At 39.5% G+C, this 20000-nt stretch overlaps 1 protein-coding gene across 1 annotated transcript in view; it reads left to right on the forward strand.

Moving 5' to 3' along the window:
• LOC143283475 (neuromedin-U receptor 2-like) overlaps positions 1–20000 on the forward strand; it is a 50738-nt gene that overhangs the window by 14865 nt on the left and 15873 nt on the right. Inside the window, exon 2 of the mRNA XM_076589715.1 lies at positions 15403–15957. Coding sequence (XP_076445830.1) covers positions 15403–15957 — 555 coding nt within the window. The remainder of the gene's footprint in view (positions 1–15402; positions 15958–20000) is intronic.

A 20000-nucleotide genomic window follows, 5' to 3' on the forward strand; every position in this document is an offset into this window, starting at 1 on the left:
GTAAAAACGTTGAAAAGAGGAGTCGATGAACTTTTGCTGGCGTAACCAATCAGAGAAAGCCTTCAAAAACAGAAGAGCTATATTTGACGATCGAGCAACCTGTCATCTGTAAAATATACACGTTGAGGTGGTTGCTTCGATTAGATCGTTCGCAATTGAGTACATCTTCTCTCTCTCTCTCTCTCTCTCTCTCTCTCTCTCTCTCTCTCTCTCTATATATATATATATATATATATATATATATATATATTATATTCATATAGCGCTGAATCTTGTGCAGAGACAAATCAAAGCACCAGTCATTCACACGCATGCATAACTCTAAAACTGAAGACAAGGAAGAATATATATATATATATATATATATATATATATAGAGAGAGAGAGAGAGAGAGAGAGAGAGAGAGAGAATGAATGAATGAATGAATCTTAATGCATTTAGGCCATGGGCACATATACATAATTGTCTTATCGGGAGATTAGGGAAGGGTTCATTAGCAAATAGCGAAAGCTAATCTGCATAAAGACAACAAACAGATTCCACCGAATGACATCACATTCACATACACAACACGGAACAATTCCATATAAGGTGAAACATGAGCAGAAAAACCAGCGGTCTGTATCACTTAATCTGGTGTCAGGGTTGAGTCTCCTACACTCTTTCCATTTTCATGTTTTCATGTATTTGTATTTCTTTTTATCACAACAGATTTCTCTGTGTGAAGTTCGGGCTGCCTTCCCCAGGGAGAGTGCGTCGCTACACTACAGCGCCACCCTTTTTTTATTTTTTATTTTTTTTATTGTTTTTTCCTGCGTGTAGTTTTTTGACTCACTTGTGTAAACAAAGTGCGTCTATGTTTTAACCCGGTGTTCGGTTGTCTGTGTGTGTGTGTGTGTCCGTGTGTCTGTGTCTCCGTGGTAAACTTTAACATTGACATTTTCTCTGCAAATACTTTGTCAGTTGACACCAAATTAGGCATAAAAATAGGAAAAATTCACTTCTTTCCAGTCATCTTGTTTAAAACAATATTGCGCCTCTGGGATGGGCACAAAAAAGTAAAAAAAGAAGCCTAATTATATGCAAACTGCATTTACTGTTATATTTATATTTTTTGTATTCTCTAAACTTGGCACTTTGACCTCTTATTCTGACACAACAACAAGAGGAGTCATTATTATCATTTTTTGTTCAAACAGGAACTTCTTTTGCTAAGCATGGAATTTTTATTTATTTTGCAAACGTTTTGGTGCAGATAGTAAAAAAGGGAAATTACTCTGTAATTAATGCTAAGGGACTTAATTTATCACAAGTGAGTCTTGAAGGCCTTGCCTCTCTTGTTTTATTTGTTTTTTCCAATCGAAGTGGATTTTTCTGCAGAATTTTGCCAGGAACAACCCTTTTGTTGCCGTGGGTTCTTTCACGTGCGCTAAATGCATGCTGCACACGGGACCTCGGTTTATCATCTCACCCGAATGACTAGCGTCCAGGCCACCACTCAAGGTCTAGTAGAGGGGGAGAAAATATCGGCGCCTGAGCCGTGATTCGAACCAGCACACTTAGATTCTCTCACTTCCTATGCGGACACGTTACCTCTAGGCCATCACTCCACATAGATAATGTTATTTGATGACTGGAATAACACAGTCAAGTTCTTTGACCTTTAAGGAAACGCTGTCTTCTTTCCATGGCAAAGAATATAAACGTCGAAGCAACACGGCTGATATTGTCTTTCCTACCATTTCTAAGCATGTGCAAAGGTATATTGTATAAATTTCTAGAAATTTCTTCAAGTCGGTATTCTAGGGACGCTTGTAAATAAAATGATGTTCGTCTTCCATTGACTTTCCACAAACATTGCACATTTTCCCCCATCGGAATTTCACTGCAGCGATGTAAGCCATTGTTCAATACTAACACAGCAGGTCTAATTTGTGTCAGTGCCACTCTGAAGCAAAATAAACTGACAGACTGCAACACACACACACACACACACACACACACACACACACACACATGTATATATACAAAGATATATATATATATATATATATAGTTAGAAACACACACACACACACACACACACACACACACACACACACACACACACACACACACACACAAAAGCCGAAACATAAACCGGCACCAGAACCGAAACCGGTTTTTTTTTTTATGGGGGGGGGGAAAGATAAGTATTCAATGGTCTGTTTTCATCCTGAATTAGTTGTTTGAATACAAAAAAGGGAATAAATAAATGAATAATAAATCAATAAATAAAGATGAAATAAAATGAAACAAACAAACAAACAAACAAACAATATATATATATATATATATATATATATATATATATATATATATATATATATATATATATATATATATATATATATATACACGCATAGCATGGTATAAAACCGACAACAACAAAAACAAGGACAAAAAAAAAAAAGAAAAAAAAAGAGTTCCAAAGAAATACACCTGCGAGACCACAGGAAAAAAAAAGAGCATAATCTGTCTTCGCCTACCTCTCTCTCTGCGTCTGGCGTCCTTAAAACTTACGGACGTTGTTTGCCATTTTTAGAAACAAGTTTGCCCCCTCCCGTCTCTCTCCCATAGCACCAGGTGGACGGTCAACGACTGATAATAGCACACTGGGTTTATACGTGGGTACGACACCTGCTTGTCTCTGTGTCTCTGTCTCTTTGTCTGTGTGCCTGCCTGTCTGTCTGTCTGTCTGTCTTTCTCTCCCTCTTTCGTAGTAACTCCTAATGATTTAGTTTATGGAGAATACTGATTATCATGCTTTATGTTTCGTAGCTAGGCTAGCTTTCATTTGGAACTAATGTCATATCAAGTTTTCCATATATTTTGCATTATGGTGTTTGCATTGGATTATTTTCACATACACCTTCACAAGGGGCCTTGGCCTATATATGAATAAATCCTCTCTCTCTCCTACTCTCTCTCTCTTGATAGAATTATTTATGATGCTTTTCGCAGATGATATTGTTTTACTGTCTGAAACTGTTGCTGGTTTGCAAACTCAGATAAACAGTTTATATTCTGCAGTACAAAGACTTGAATTAAAAGTAGATATGGATAAAACGAATATCATTGTTCTTCGAAAGGGAGTTTATTTGGAGTTAAGTGGAGTGATAGCCTAGAGGTAACGTGTCCACCTAGGAAGCGAGAGAATCGGAGCGCGCTGGTTCGAATCACAGCTCAGCTGCCGATTTTCTCCCCCTCCACTAGACCTTGAGTGGTGGTCTGGACGCTAGTCATTCGGATGAGACGATAAATCGATGTCCCGTGTGCAGCATGCACTTAGCGCACTTAAAAGAACCCACGGCAACAAAAGGGTTGTTCCTGGCAAAATTATGTACAAAAATCCACTTCGATAGGAAAAACAAATAAAACTGCATGCAGGCAAAAAAAAAGAAAAAAAAGGGGGGGGGGGGGGGGGGGGGGGGGGGGGGGGTTGGGGGGTGGCGCTGTAGTATAGCGACGCGCTCTCCCTGGGGAGAGCAACCCGAATTTCACACAGAGAAATCTGTTGTGATAAAAAGATATACAAATACAAATATTTAGCAGCAAGTGAAAAATGGTTTTATGGTAGATCTGAAATTTCTTTAGTAAATGCATATAAGAATTTAGGTATTTATTTTTCAACAAAACTCAGCTTTACCTTTGCATGTCAAGATCTTGTGAACAGAGGAAAACGAGCAGTTGTTAATATACTAAGTTTATTAAATAAGTTTGAAAATAGCTCAGCAGAATTATTCTTTAAGTTTTTTGGTGCATAGGTCCAGCCTATGGTGCAATACGGGGCTGAGATTAGGGCTTTTGAAACAGGTCAAATAGAGAAGCTACATTTGTTTGCCAAGAAACGATTCTTGTGTTGATCGACGAACCCCAAACGATTTGGTTTATGGTGAATTGGGAAGATACCCGATATATCTTAATTCATATATTAAATGTATCAGCTATTAGTTAAAACTTGTCCAAATGTATGAACATAGACTCCCTACACAAGCTTATAAGATATTGTGTAATTTAGATAGTGGAGGGAAAATCATTTGGTTAACAAATATTCGAAAGTGTCTATGTAGTTATGGTTTTTTCATTTGTTTGGTTAAATCAAGGTGTTGGATGTGTTGAAAGTTTCTTTGTTTGTTTTAGACAACGATTGATAGACTGTAGGTGGCAAGACTGGAAAAGTCATATTGAAAATAGTGATAGATTTTCTTTGTACAGACTACTAAAAACGAATAATTTAACAGAAAAATATATTGTAATGGATGTGAATAAGTCTTCGAGATGTATGCCAAGTTTAGAACTGGTGTTTCTGATACAGCTGTGCATAGTCAAAGGTACAGGAAAAATGAAAAGTACACATGTCCGATGTACAGATCCGAGAGAGAGGATGTTCATTTTTTTGCTGTCCGGCACTGGATGATCTTAGAAAAAGATTCATCCCTTCAAAGTATTATATAGCAGACCAACCTTTTGAGACTAATATTATTAATGCCTTGCAGAAATGAATCTGTTATCAAGAACTCCGCAGTTTTTCTGTATAAGTCGTTTCAGAAAAGAACCATTATGAGCTGATACTACGATATTGTTCAAAGATATATATATATATATATATATATATATATATATATATATATATATATATATATATATATATATATATATATACAATATTCACGAATTACATGTACAATATTTTTGTGCGCATCATTTTTTTCTAAAATGTTTCTTATTTATGTATACCCACTTCAAATGGGGCCATGGCCTTTCTTGAATAAAACATCGTTATCGTTATCATTATCTATGTAAAGACATTAAGCATCCAAAAGAAACAGGCTGAATTGTTCATGTTCACCAGAGTTCTAGTTTTAAACGAACTGAGCTTCTTAATTATTATAGCGTAGAATCGATTATGGCTGCGAGTTAAATTCAAAATATCAACATCTATTCTTTTAGGGCTCATTTACAGAAATCCTGCTCAACATATAAACTGGATCGATAATTTTAATTTACTGACAGAAGCATTTCTTTTTCGTCAGAGGAAATACTAATTTTAGGTGATTTTTATATAGATTTACTGACACTAAACAAAACATGGGAGACATTCTCATAAATCCTTACGTTATGTTCAGTTCATAGATGTACCAACTAGAATTACCTATCATTGATCACATTCACACATCTGGAAAAAAAAATGTTGTAGAGATTTGCTCACAAGTTATGGTTGCAGTAATTACTCCCCGATATGTTTAACCTGGTTTATGGAAGGTGTTAGAATTCCGAGAGAATGTCATAAATTAATCAGTTACAGATGCTTTACTAGTTTGACAGGGATCGTTTTCTTTACTTGATTTATTAAATTCAAACTTGCGTTATGTATACCAGTTTACAAATCCAAACGAGGCACTTGAAATATGGTACCACATTTTTTTCTGAATACGCATAATACACACACACCTTTGAAAAATAACGTGTGAAAAGTAATCCTGAACTTCCATGGCTATCAATCAGCTGGAAGATGTAATGAATTTAAGGGATTTTCTTCCAGCAACAGGAATAAAGAAGAATTTGTTAGACAAAGAAATCACGTTAATTATTTGAAGTGTGAAGAATAAAAGAAGTATTTTCAAGATCTTGTGATGTCTAAAGTTGCCAGACAAAGAAATCACGTTAATTATTTGAAGTGTGAAGACTAAAAGAAGTATTTTCAAGATCTTGTGATGTCTAAAGCTGACAACAGATCCATTTGGAAAGCAGCTTATCAATTAAATAACAATCGTGTTAGTTCACGGTCTATGCCACTTAAAGACTTATCTCCTGATATATTCAATGCTCATTTTAGCAAAATAGCTAGCACGCCAATAGTATCTGATAAATCAATTAGTAACGACTTTGAAATTTTGGAAGGGATTTGTGCATCAAAGAATATATCATCAGACTTGAATATCACCTTAATGAGAGTGCATGAAGTTTACTGTGCTTTGATTAATTTAAAACATATAGGTACTCATGCTTAGATGATTGTCACACTGCCGCATTCACTCAACTCAAGCTCACACGACAGATAGACTCGCACACAACGTTCGCATTCTGACTTCACTCTTACCCAGGGATAAAAAACATAACGGCGTAAAAACATTCCTTTCTGATTATTAATATTAACAATCAAAGAAAATAACGTAATGTTCACATTTTCCCTTCAGGGATAAATCATATGAAAAGTCCAATCCCCAAAACACAAACAATACTTTCTGTTCTCTCTTCGCTTCCCGTTATAGTTTTAAATCATTATGACAATTTTCATTTGTTTCTTTTCACGACCGTGTTGTCAGTTGGTGCTTCCCAAACATCTTTTGGTGGGCGATATAACAGCCAAACACCTTCGTCCGAAAACAGGCCAGGCGCTGAGGATCCAGTACTTCAAAATCAGCTTCCTTGAACCTCCATAGTTCAACAAGGCTATGTCTCACTCTCTCTCTCAGAATGGTAACTGCCTGTTCTATGACTCTCAGACCCCAAGGTCCATTTTTTCCCAGGTCACTCCTGAGACCAGTTCAGCTGAGCGCAGAGAGGGAAGTGGCAAGAATTTTGGTGCACTTCACAACAGTATCAGTATTCACAACAACAGCTCGTGAACACATAATCACCTCAGCGCCTAAAGACACATGCATCACGAGCCTTCCTCCAGTTATCAAGTTCAAATTAATACAGTAACACAGCCACACCATACAGGAAATCTGGCCATTACAATAAGCACATTATGACAACCAACTTGGTGTCATGACAATGATATCGATTGCAAATACCAAAAATATCTGCTCCGGTTATTGCTGAATCCCTCACCTATGCATTCAGTTTATCTACCAATAAAAACCAGTTTCCAAAAGCTTTTAAAGTTGCAAAAATTATACCTCTTTATAAATCTGGTGATCCATCTGAGCCCTCTAACTACAGACCAATATCTGTTCTATCTGCTTTGTCAAAGCCGTCAGAGAATCACATTAGACAGCACATTCTTAATCATTTTGATCGTTTTTGACTCGATTAATCACAGGCTCCTTTTGGGAAAAGCTAAAAATTTATGGTCTGTTTGACAGCAGTTTATATCCTATATCGTCATTCTTATCTAACAGAAAAAAAAGGTATTGGTTAATGAATCCAAGTCTGGTTTTTTGCCTGTCAAGTACGATGTATCTCAAGGCTCTGTTTTCGAATCTATTCTATTTTCAATATACATTAATGATCTACCCCGTACTTTACAACTTTTTGTGAAAAAATAGCAGATGATACAACCTTACTTGCCAATCATTATAATGTAAAAGAAGTATTTCTAGTATTGCAAGAGAACATTAAAAAGTTAGTTATGTGATCAGAACTAAACCATGCACGTCTTCATCCACAGAAAACCCAATATATGATAACCACCCGACAGAAGCGTCAGAACATATCCGATGACTTTATTCCTCTTTACATGAATAATGTATTTATCAAAGAAGTTGACAATCATAAAATTATTGATTAGTGGTAGACAAAAATCTATCATGGTCTGATCATATTTCTATGTTATGTGAAATCGTAGCAAGAAAGGTGTGCCAGTTGAACAAAATGAAATATTTCTTAAATGTTCATTCTTGAAAAATGTTCCTTCATGCATACATTGAGTTTCATGTAAATTATGCTTCCACTCTATGGGACTCTGCAAGTGAAAACATTCTCAAGCCAATGTCTGGTCTTCACAGACGCGCAATGAAATTAGCTCTCCTGAAATCCTCCACAATGACACCAGGCGACTGAATTGTATTGGGTCATCTTCATTTGATATGGAAATTGAAATGCAATAAAGCAGTTTTTTTATGTTCTGTATTTTATCTGGTTGTACCCCACCCTCAGTTGTTTGTAAATTTCAAACAAACGACAATCGCCATAAAATCATGTTACCCCGTCCGAGAATTGACCTGTTTAAATCTAGTCTGTCACACTTAGGCGGTTTATTGTGTGTATTGTGGAATGATACGTATATCAGCCATACACATTGTCCAAACTAGTTTTAATGTATTGAAAATATACTATTCAGAACTCATGAAAGAATTTGCAAATATGATGTCTTAACCTCTGTGTGTGTGTGTGTGTGTGTGTGCCGGAACCCGGAATCGAATCTGGGCCCTTTAGATCTTCAGTCTGACGCTCTCCCAACTGAGTTATTCATCAGCTAACTGTTAATCTCAATGAGAGAAATGTTATAGTTTTCTGAAAATGAGGTAATTTAACTGGAAAAATGGTTCTATGGGGACAGGGAAATAAAAGTAAGAATTCATATGAATATTTATGAATGCTGTTTGCAACGATATTCAGTTTAATGTCTGCGTGGACTGAAACGAAGAAAAACAATGGTAAGGTTTGAAATCATAAAATATCCCAGGAGACGGCATTCGGCGGATGCACATCTTTTCTGGGAACTTTTTTAATTCTCAAATTGAACCAGCCGTGACCTGTGGAAATGAAATAAGGGCACTCACAATAAATGACCAAATGGAAAAGTTACATACATTTGCAGTCCATCACTGTCTTCGTGTCCCACTATATTCATCAAACACGATACTATTTGGCGAAACGGGAAGGTATCCATTATATATTTAATTATTTATAAGATATTGGACGAAACCGATTAGACTGCCAACATCAAGACAATTAGGCAAACCCATACGAGATGCTGCTGCTGGAAGAGGAGAAGGGCAAACAGAAGTTGGTATTCCAAATCACGAAAACCTGAATGAAAAAAGAATATGGACTTCAACCTGTTTTGATGTGCCAAGGAGAAGGGCACGAGAATCAGTTTATTTTATGAGAATTTAACGATAGATTAATGAGCGAAGACTGCATACACCAGGATGAATCAACAATTATGAATATACGACAGCACATTTTGCTCGGAACAGATCGTGTCAAGCGGTGGAAAGACATCGTCAAGAATCATGACTGGAAACGTCAGCCTGTTCGACGATACAAAAAAAAAAAAAACAAAAAAAAAACAAAAAAACAAATCGTTAGTTATATTTCGGCAGGGATAGTTAGTGTGCTCGTGGTTACCTGTATATTTGTGCTGGAATTCAACGCTTCGCCTATCCCCCAACCAGCCCCCACCCCACCCCTGTGTAAATCGTGAATAAAACTGTTTTTAACTGTTTCACATCAAAAAGAAGATTAATAGCAACTTCCAACCAAAGCTGGCATGGATGAATAGAAAGTTTCAGTTTCAGTTTCACTTTCTCAAGGAGGTGTCACCGCGTTCGAACAAATCCATATACGCTACACCACATCTGCTAGGCAGATGCCTGACAAAAGTATAGTCCAGCGCGCTTGTCAGACCTTGGGTGCACGCTTGTACCTATCAGAGTGGATTTCTTTTTACATAATTTTGCGAGAGGACAACACTTTTGTTGCCATGGGTTCTTTTTCAGTGCGCCAAGTGCCTGCTGCACACGGGACCGCGGCTTTTCGTCTCATCCGAAAGACTAGACGCTCAGTTTGATTTTCCAATCAAACTTGGGAGAAAAGGCGAGAGTGGGATTCGAAAACACACCCTTACGGACTCTCTATGTTGGCAGCTGAGCATCTTAACCATTCTGCCAACTTCCTCCTGATGAATAGAAGGTAACGATAGATATAGTTTGTTGTATTCATTTACCTTTACATCTACCTTTTTCTATATTATAATTATTATTTATTTATTTATGCAAGCTTATCTATTATTTATTCCCCCGTTTGTTTGTTTTTTGGTTTTTTTGTGGGTTTTTTTGTGTTTTTTCTCAAGGCCTGACTAAGCGCGTTGGGTTACGCTGCTGGTCAGGCATCTGCTTGGCAGATGTGGTGTAGCGTATATGGTTTTGTCCGAACGCAGTGACGCCTCCTTGAGCTACTGATACTGATACTGATACTGTATTCATTTAAAGCAGTACTCCAAACAGAGAAGTATAGTAAAATCATAACAAATAGATGGCATAAAACGTGTCTTGATGGGCTAAGAATGGGAGCACTTGGACTGAATGCCAACAAAAGATGGTTTGATACAGACGTGGCAGCAGCATCTCCTTGTCCAATATATTGCGACAGCCCAGAAGATGGGAAACATTTCCTGTTTCATTGCAAAAGATACGAAGAAGTGCGAAAAATGTACTCTGTTCAATACAGCTATGGCAACGAGAAATCGTTGTTATCGCCCCTTTTCAATAATATATTATGATGTACTATCGATGCACTCCGGGTACTGATGAACTGGACATAAAAGCAAGCCATTGAGAACGCTACTGACACAGCTACTGTTTGGGCGAATGTGGATAGTGTAAGACCTTCACACCGAAAAAACCCACCAAAACCCCACAGCATTTCTGTACATTGAATCATGATTAAAAAAACCAACAAAAACAAACAAACAACAACAACAACAAAACAAAACAATCAAGAATTGTATATGTGACATCTATCAAAAAAATGTGTCCCACAGTAAATGATGTCCCATTAAAGGATAGAATTTTTCTGCTCCAGGCAGGTGTATGCATCAATGTAACTTCCAAACAGAGCAGAAGATTTTAAATTTTTTAATCAGTTTCAGTTTCAGTAGCTCAAGGAGGCGTCACTGCGTTCGGACAAATCCATATACGCAACACCACATCTGCCAAGCAGATGCCTGACCAGCAGCGTAACCCAACGCGCTTAGTCAAGCCTTGAGGGAAAAAAAAGGTGAATAAATAATAGATAAGCTTACACAAATAAAAAAAAAAAAAGTAAAAAAAAAAAAAAAAGGTAAAAAAAAGTGAATAAATAATAGATAAGCTTACACAAATAAATAAATAAATAATAATTATTTACAAAAGAAAGAAAAAAAGGTAGTAGTAACAATAATAATAATTTAAAAGAAAATTAAAAAAACCCATTAATAAATAAATAAATAAGATAACAATGATGATAAATAAGCAAATATATGTAAAACATGAAGACACACATTCACATATACACCCACACATGCATAACAGATATGCACCAACATGCAGTTTCACAGATATGAAAGCACAGTTAACTCTCTCCATACGAACGGCGAAAGAGACGACGTTAACAGCGTTTCACCCCAATTACCATCATCAAAATATTGCAAGCGGAAGACTCTTATACTGAAGACGTGAATGTTGACAAAGAATACCACAATTCTGACGACGGAAGCTAAAGGTTGGGTCATTCAGACACCCACTGGACATCCGAGGGGTCTGTGTAGAGGAGAAGAGAGGACTGGCCGTACTGAGTGAGTTAAATACATATAAACGTACATGAGCTCCAACACACACACACACACACCACACACATTACCCCACCTCCTCTACCCCCCTCCTCCACACACTCATTTCTAGTCTACGTATCGCAGCTTCCACGGCACACACACACACACACACACACACACACAGAGAGATGAACACTTACTTGTACAAGCACACACACATATGCCCATATCTCCCACCCCCAACCCCCCACGCATATATACAAAGATATATATATATATATACGTTCCAATATCCTGTTGCTCCCACAGTGTAGGCATGCATACACTCACATACCTCATCCTCTACCCCACCTCCCCCCCGCACCCCCACCTCCCCCTCACACACACACACACACACACACACGCACGTGCACAGAACTCTACTGACATTTGTGTACACTTACACTCTCGCGCATGCACAAACGCACTCAAAAATACAGACCCACACATGCACACAAACACACACATACACACACGCACAGAGGCTGCCACTGATTGGCCGCAAGAGGGATGGGAAAAGATCTCTGATGCCAAGAACGTGGCGTCTAGTGTTTTGCTCAGTCTGTTGTATTTGGAAAAGCCCACAGAGACTCTGTTCCGTTTTGAAGAAATTTGCGCAATGTTGGTTTGGAAATGATGCCGATATTTGTTTGATTTGCAAAGCATCAATGTGTCATTAATCAATGTGTCATTATTCAGGATAAACAGAGCTACAGTTTTTTGGAAAAGAAAAATAATCAAGGAATAAAATGTCCTTGAAATCATTTGTTTTTGCGTAATCTTTTGTGCCCTCAGAAGTGTATTCTTATTATAATTAGAATGTGCAGAAGGAACTGCTTGTTGTTGTTTTTTCATATGTTAAGTCAAATTTGGTATCGACAAAGTATCCCCCCCCCCCCCCCCCCCGCAACAACAACAAATAAAAGTTAAAGTTTACTACGGACACACTCATTATACTTACACACATACATACACATACAACCAAAACACATGGTTATTTCATAGGCTCACGTGAGAAAAAAAAAATCTAACATAATAATAGTGTGCATGTGTTTGAGGAAGTGAGTGAGGCTAGTTGTGTCAAGTCTGTTTAAAATTTGTATAAATTGATTTATCTTATTGTTTCGGCATTTATAGCTGTTGTGTTTTGTTTAAAATGTAAAGCACTTTGTGCTCTATTTGAGAAAAAGGGCTGCATAAGTTTTCATTCATTCATTCGTTCATTCATTCATTCGTTCGTTCTTTGGATGGCAGTGGTCGTCCAATCTGGAGATGTGTCAAGCGTAGCAAGTGAAGCAACAATTATTATGGACCTATTAATTTTCACTGGCATTAGTGTCATGCAGCACTTAGAGCGTGCAATCAAAGGTAATGGTAAAAACATCACGACAAATTCATCATCATCAACCGAGCACAACATAGTTTCAATCTAGAGGTGTGTGTGTGTGTGTGTGTGTGTGTGTGTGTGTGTGTGATTCGTTCATTTATCCTTTTTTATTTTCCGCTTGTGACAATCACCAGACACTACTGTGATTATGTGAACAAGCGCAACCTACAGATAGATGCGTTTTTTGTTCGACTTATCCAAGACTTTACGATGAGGTTGATCATAAACGCATGAAGTTTTTTTCGATTAAACAAATTGAACTTGGTATAAGGGGAAGCCCCCCTTACTGACAATTAAGGATTTCGTTTTTAACGTATATCCCAAACCCTGGTATGTAAGAGAATCCTTCTTCAATCCAATATAACCTGTTCTCCTTTTTCTTTGGCTTATTGTTCTATTTATCTCAAGAAGAAAGTTTGCCGACTTGAGACTCTCAGAGAGAGAGTGAGAGTGTGTGTGTGTGTGCGTGCGTGTGTGTGTGCGTGTGTCCAGTTCTATAGCTCCCTCCCCCCCCCTCCCCCTTTCAGTTTGCATCTCCCTCCCCCCAACCCCCCACTACCACCCTCCCTCCTCCATCAGCATTGTGTTGCAGACCACGTCGCGGCCATTTTTCTCCCGGAAGTTGTCCACTGGCCTCGTTCTGGTCTGAGAAAGCAAATCGCTGGATTGGAATCCCCGCCGTATATAAATCCCTGTGCGTCCATGTCTCTGTCTCTGCCGGCAACCGGAACATAGGGCAAGAAGAAGAAGAAGAAGAAAAGAAAAAAAGAAAAAAAAGAGGGGGGTTGAACCCGGGACAGCATGGATGGGAGGGGTGGTGGGGGTGGACCCTGGGCGACTTGGGATGGGGGTGGGGGGTGGTAGGCGGTGGGCGTTGTGCCTGCCACTTTCAGAAAGAACTGGGGGGGGGGGGGGGGGGGGGGGGGGGGGGGGAGAGAAAATCTATGGTGCCAGGGGCATGGGCAGAAATCTGAATCACTTGTCAGGCCCTATTGCTGGGAGGCCTCCACAGTGTGAATGGAATGGGAAACAAGAGCAGGAATCAATTGTGCTGTTGCGGGGGGAGGGGGGGGGGGAAGAAAAGACCCAGTGGATTTATTGGCAAAAAGACTTATTTGTTCAGCAGACCCGTACCGAACAAGTAGGGGAGACTGGGAAAGAAAATGCGATTCTTTTCACTCACAACCAGCAGGCAGATATTGGACAGGCTTGTTAATCTTTTAAAGCATGAGGAACCAAGTGAAAAAAAACAAATAAACAGAACAAACAAACGAACGAACGAACAAATAAACAAGCAAGCATGCAAACAAAGTTCTTTCCAGTCTGAATCGTGCCAACTCCAGAAGGGTGAAGACGCTTTATGGTGTGTGTGTGTGTGTGTGTGTGTGTGTGTGTGTGTGTGTGTGTGTGTGTGTGTGTGTGTGTCTTCTGACATTCAAATGGACTGCTGCGGTTTAAACATTCTGCGAATCTTCTGGCAGAATACCATCTGCAATTAACAACAACTCGTCCAGTGCGGTCAAGAGAACAGGATGACCATTATCATGAGAGGGTGGTGGAAAAGGATGGATTGGACATGGACACGTCATGCGAAGAGAGCATGGTCACATCACCCGGACAGCCCTTCACTGGACACCAGAAGGTAGACACAAGACAGGAAGGCCAAAGAACACCTGGCGCAGCTCATTTAAAGGAGAACTCAAGACCCTGAAGGACAACTGGGGTACCATTCAGAGACTGGCCCAAAACAGACATGAGTGGCGGTTCTTTGTAGCTGCCCTACATGCAAGAGGGCATACTGAGTTACTAGTAAGTAATAAAGTAAAAACGTAAGTGAGAAAAGCGAAGGCAGAGAAAGTATAATTTGCAAGGGGTGTAATATGGGAAATGTTGGAGATGAATTGCATTTTGTTTCATAATATCCAAAAAATATTGCGTCATTCGAAATACACTGATACCAAGCCAGTATCAGTCGCACTCATCAATATTCGGCTTCTGTATTTTATTTCGTGATGGGAAGACACCATAACTCATCTTTAGTAGATTCATAAAATTTAGGAAGAGCGTCAATGTGTTGTATTTTTATTTGATGTCTTCTTCTTCTTTCTCTTCTTATTCTTTGCGTGTGTTCGTTCTTTAGTTTAGCGTCCTTTCACTATCAGTGATATTAGACGATTTTGTGTGTGTGTGTGTGTGTGTGTGTGTGTGTGTGTGTGTGTGTGTGCACGTGCATGCCCGCGCGCTCGCGTGTGCGTGTGTGTGTGCATGTGTGTTTGCTTGTTTCGTTAGGCATTGTTAGACTGAAGCTGTGATTCAATGTGTATGTATCATTATTGTATCCTCCACGCCCCAAGAAGGATCAAATTGATTACATTTCTTTCTATCGTTGTCTGTCTGTCAGCGTGTGTGAGACGTCTCCATGTCAATGAATGTCGGGTATTTATCTACCAGTGTGTGTGTGTGTATGTGTATGTGTGTGTGTGTGTGTGTGTGTGTGTGTGTGTGCATGTGAACGTGTACGTGTGTGTGTGTTTGTGTGTGTGTCCGTGTGTGCGTGCGTGCGTGTATCGTCGTGAGTGTGTGTGCGCGTGCGTGTGTGTGTGTTGTATGCTCGCTCGCGCGCGCGTGTGTTTGTGTATGTCTGTGTGTGTGTCTCTCTCACACAAGCAGCCCTGCCCCCGGAGCTGTTCTCCATCTGGGAGGCCTACCCCTGGCAGTGGGGCGAGAGCTTCTGCCTCTTCAAGACCTTCCTGATGGAGACCACCTCCTACGCCACCGTGCTCACCATCACCGGCTTCACCGCCGAGCGCTACGTCGCCATCTGTCACCCGCTCCGCGGCGCGAGATCCTGCGGCCGCGCGCGCGCCGTCAGATGCATCATCTCCATCTGGCTCCTCTCCGCAGCCTGCGCCCTGCCGTACCCCATCCACACGAGGCTCTTCTACTTCGTGCAGGACCCTAGAGACGGGAAGCCCGTGCCGGACTCCCTCCTGTGCAGTATCCCCGTCAAATGGCACGGGCGGATGAGGTACGTGTTCCAGGTGTCCACCTTCGTCTTCTTCCTGCTGCCCATGGGCGTCATCAGCGTCATGTACGCGCTCATCGGGGTCAAGCTTCGCCGGAAGGAGATGATGGCCTCGCAGGTCCTGGCACAGTCGCAGTCGCAGTCGCAGTCGGCCAAGACCGCCGCCGCTCGCGCCCGGAGGGCCGTGCTGCGCATGCTCGGTGAGTACCGCACGAGACGAGAGACGGGACGAGGCGAGACGATCTGTGTTTGTACCTTTGTACTTTGTACACTTCTCTCCGCCGCCTCTGACACTAAATGATTATTTGATAAATAAAATGATTTACATCGCTTTTGATTAAGAGCGTCAGTGAGGAGTCCAGCATCTGTGTGGATTTAATGTCGTCGAATAATTATTTCCCTTGCTCAGAAACGCTATTAATACGACTGTGTACTTGTATGTAATGTCTTCTATTGTGTTCGTTTTCATCTCGCAAAATGACGTCATTGTTCTTATGTCCCTTTCCTCGAAGTGAGGAATAAAAGACAGTACTGAGAACACAAACTATAAATCATTATGGAGAAAAAGCAATAACTATACAATGGTATGGGAATATATTTTGGAACAGTATGAAGGATAAACAATAGAATAGTAGGAAAAACAAATTATAGAATATTAAGAAGAAGAATCTGTTGAGCAGTATATAGATCACGCTATAGGACAGTATGAAGAATAAGTAATGAATATGAAGAATATACTAAAGAGCAGAATAAAGAATAAAGTATAGAGCAATAAGAAAACATAGAATATAGAAATGAGGAATAAAGTATCGGGCAGTATGAAGAATAAACTATGAAACAATGTGAAGAGTAAACTACAGAACATTGTGAAGATTAAACTATAGCACAGTATGAAGAATGAATCTGTTTCTGTTTCAGTGTATCAAGGAGGCGTCACTACGTTCGGACAAATCCATATACACTACACCACATCTCCTAGGCAGATGCCTGACCAGCAGCATAACCCAACGCGCTTAGTCAGGTCTTGAGTGCATGCTTATATATTTGTGTGTTTTATCAGAGTGGATTTCTTCTACAGAAATTTGCCCGAGGACAACACTCTCGTTGCCGTGGGTTCTTTTTTCAGTTCACCAAGTGCATGCTGCACATGGGGCCTCGGTTTATCGTCTCATTCGGACGACTAGACGCTCACTTTGACTGTTCAGTCGAACTTGACAGAAATGGCGAAAGCGAGATTCGAACCCACACCCGCACGGATTCTCTATATTGGCAGCTGAGCGTCTTAACTATTGTACTGCCTTCCTGGTTGAAGAATGAAATATAGAACAGTATGATGAGCAAACTACAGAATGGTATGAAAAATGATGTAAAAACAGTTAAAGAACAAGCTACAGCACAGTACGAAGAATGAATATGAGTATAAATGATAAACTACAGATCAGTACGAAAAACAAATTATGGGAATGAGGAATATATCATAGAAATGAAAAATGTACCATAGAAAGGTATGAAGGAAAAACTATGAACTAGTGTGAAGAAAAAACTATGAACCAGTGTGAAGAATGAACTACGGAGCAGTTTGAAGAATAGAATATAAAACAATAATAATGAAAATAATGACAGCAACATGTAGAACAGTATGGAAAATGAACTATCCTGAACAGCATGGAGAACCAATTATAAAACTAAACAAATTATGAAACAGTACGAATAATGAAACATTGAACAGCTTGAAGAATAGAGTTTTGAACAGTAGGTAGAATAAACAATATGGACAATGTGAAGAACAATCCATAGAGCAGCGTGAAGAACAAGACATAGGACAGTGTAAAGAGTAAACTATAAAAATGAAGAAAACCTACAGAACAACGTGAAGAATACGCTATAGAAGAGCAGGAAGAAAACAAAATCAGGAACATTATCAATAGCAGACTACAAAATCTAGGGCAGTATTAAGAACGGACTGCAGAATCTAGATCAGTATTGAGAACAAACTACAAAACAATTAAAAAATGAACCATAAAACTTTATGAAGAATAAAAACAATAGAACCGTGTGAAGAATAAATCATAGAACCGCGTGAAGAATAAAATTAATGATAGAACAGTGTGAAGAATGAAACTACAGAACCATGTGAACAATTGAACCCACAGAGCAGTGTGAAGAATGAACTATACGGAACAAGAACAAACAACAGGACAGCATAAAAAATATAACAAGAAGAATGTGAAGAGAGAGACAGAGACAGTGACAGAGAGAGAGAGAGAGAGAGAGAGAGTGAGAAGAATACAAAAGTATAACAGAATACAGACAATACAGCAGGGACGAAACAGACAGACAGACGTTAGCGGGTAAGTGGAGAAAGCAGAGGCCGGGCTTTTGGGAAAGCAGACATCAAAAAGTTTGACGCAGTTGTACAAACTTCAAGAGATGAGGAAAGCCATGGAGTTGGAAGGGCCGACAAAGACTCTTGACACACAGTGGAGATTTTCATTTTCACGCCAACCTGCCTTCCCTGCCTGCCTGCCTACCCAAGACACTTCGCCCAGACAGCCATTTATCCCAAAATACACTCCCTTTTTCACACTGACAACTGAAGCACGAGTGGTTCCATAAATTGCTGGATGTGTGTGTGTGTGTGTGTGTGTGTGTGTGTGTGTGTGTGGATTCACATAGCATCTATTCTCAAAACAGGGTTGTAGGCGCCAAACAGAAGCGGGTAAACAGAATCACACATACGAACTCACAAATTGTATTGTTTTGCACGAGCGCGCGCGCGCGCGTGTGTGTGTGTGTGTGTGTGTGTGTAGATAGATAGATAGATCGATAGATAGATAGATCCACTGTCTGGATATATATATATATATATATATATATATATATATATATATATATCAACTGTCAAGAACCAATTTCCTCTGCAGTCACTGGACTGTGTTGGTTGTTTTTTTCTGACGCTGAGAGATTGAGAGCGCCACTAAATGATGAGTCTGGAAGAGCGTGGAGTCTGAATGACTCGCCACAGGGGGATGACAATTCACTGACATTCTGGCGATGTCTTATGGGATCCACAACGGGATGGGACTGTAGTGCTATCAGACATACAGTTGACTCTATCCCTCAGAGAGAGAGAGAGAGAGAGAGAGAGAGATGAAATGGCCTCTGTCTTTTTTTGAAGGTTTTGTATCGTCCTCCAATTCACCCATCCTCTCTCCCTTATCGCCCCTTATTCCATTTTTCTTTTCTTTTCGTTTGTGTGTGTGTGTGTGTGTGTTTTTTGGTCTTTGTTAAGTTGTTTTTAATGATGGATGAGTCGTTTGCCTGTACGTGTTTTCATCCACTCTCAAGTTGTTCTGTATCTATTAATTTCGGTCAACCAGTGGTTGTGTATGTATGTATGTATGTATGTATCTATCTTTTTTTAATTTCTTTTTTTTCTTTCTCCAAGACTTGAGTGCGTTGAGGTATGCTGCTGGTCAGGCATCTGCTTAGCAGTCGCGTTGTATGTTTATGGGCTTTGTCCGAACGTAATGACGCCTTCTTGAGAAACTGAACTGAACTGATATATCTATCTATCTATCTGTGTGTGTGTGTGTGTGTGTGTGTGTGTGTGTGTGTACACACACAGACTATGACCATCAGAACAGCAGAGGAGGCAGTTGCTGTTCCGACTATTTGGGCTAGAATTTGATTATAGTGGAGAGAGGCCAAGAGGGTTTTAGGACAGTCGGCGTTGGGATGGTTCCCAAAGGCCAACTAGCTCACAAGGCTGCAGCACTAAGAGCAAGTGCAATTTTGCCTCCTAGTTTGAGAGTCATAGTCCTTCACAAAAGACCAAGTGTAAATGATTTCCCATTGACTGGAGAAACCATTGATAATACAGCTCTCACTTTGCTGTTGGCCCAAATGTTAAAAAAAAACAAAAAAACCTATAAAAAAAAAATAATAAAAAAAATATATATATATATATATATATATATATATATATATATATATATATATATATATATATATATGGATAATCTTCAAATGTAAAATGTTGCTAAAGCTTTGGTATTCCTCAGGTTGGCACTGAATGATTAATTCAAACATGTATTAATCGTCACGCCAGCTCAGTTCTTCCTCTGATACTCGACTTCTCAGGATATCTCACGTCAGAAGTATATATATAAGGCGTTTCAGATTCGTTCTATCTGTAGTGAGTAACGCGTATTGTAATTCTGTTTGTTGAATTCAGTGTTAA

This window comes from Babylonia areolata, chromosome 6, assembly GCF_041734735.1.
Source record: "Babylonia areolata isolate BAREFJ2019XMU chromosome 6, ASM4173473v1, whole genome shotgun sequence".
NCBI classification, from domain to species: domain Eukaryota; kingdom Metazoa; phylum Mollusca; class Gastropoda; order Neogastropoda; family Buccinidae; genus Babylonia; species Babylonia areolata.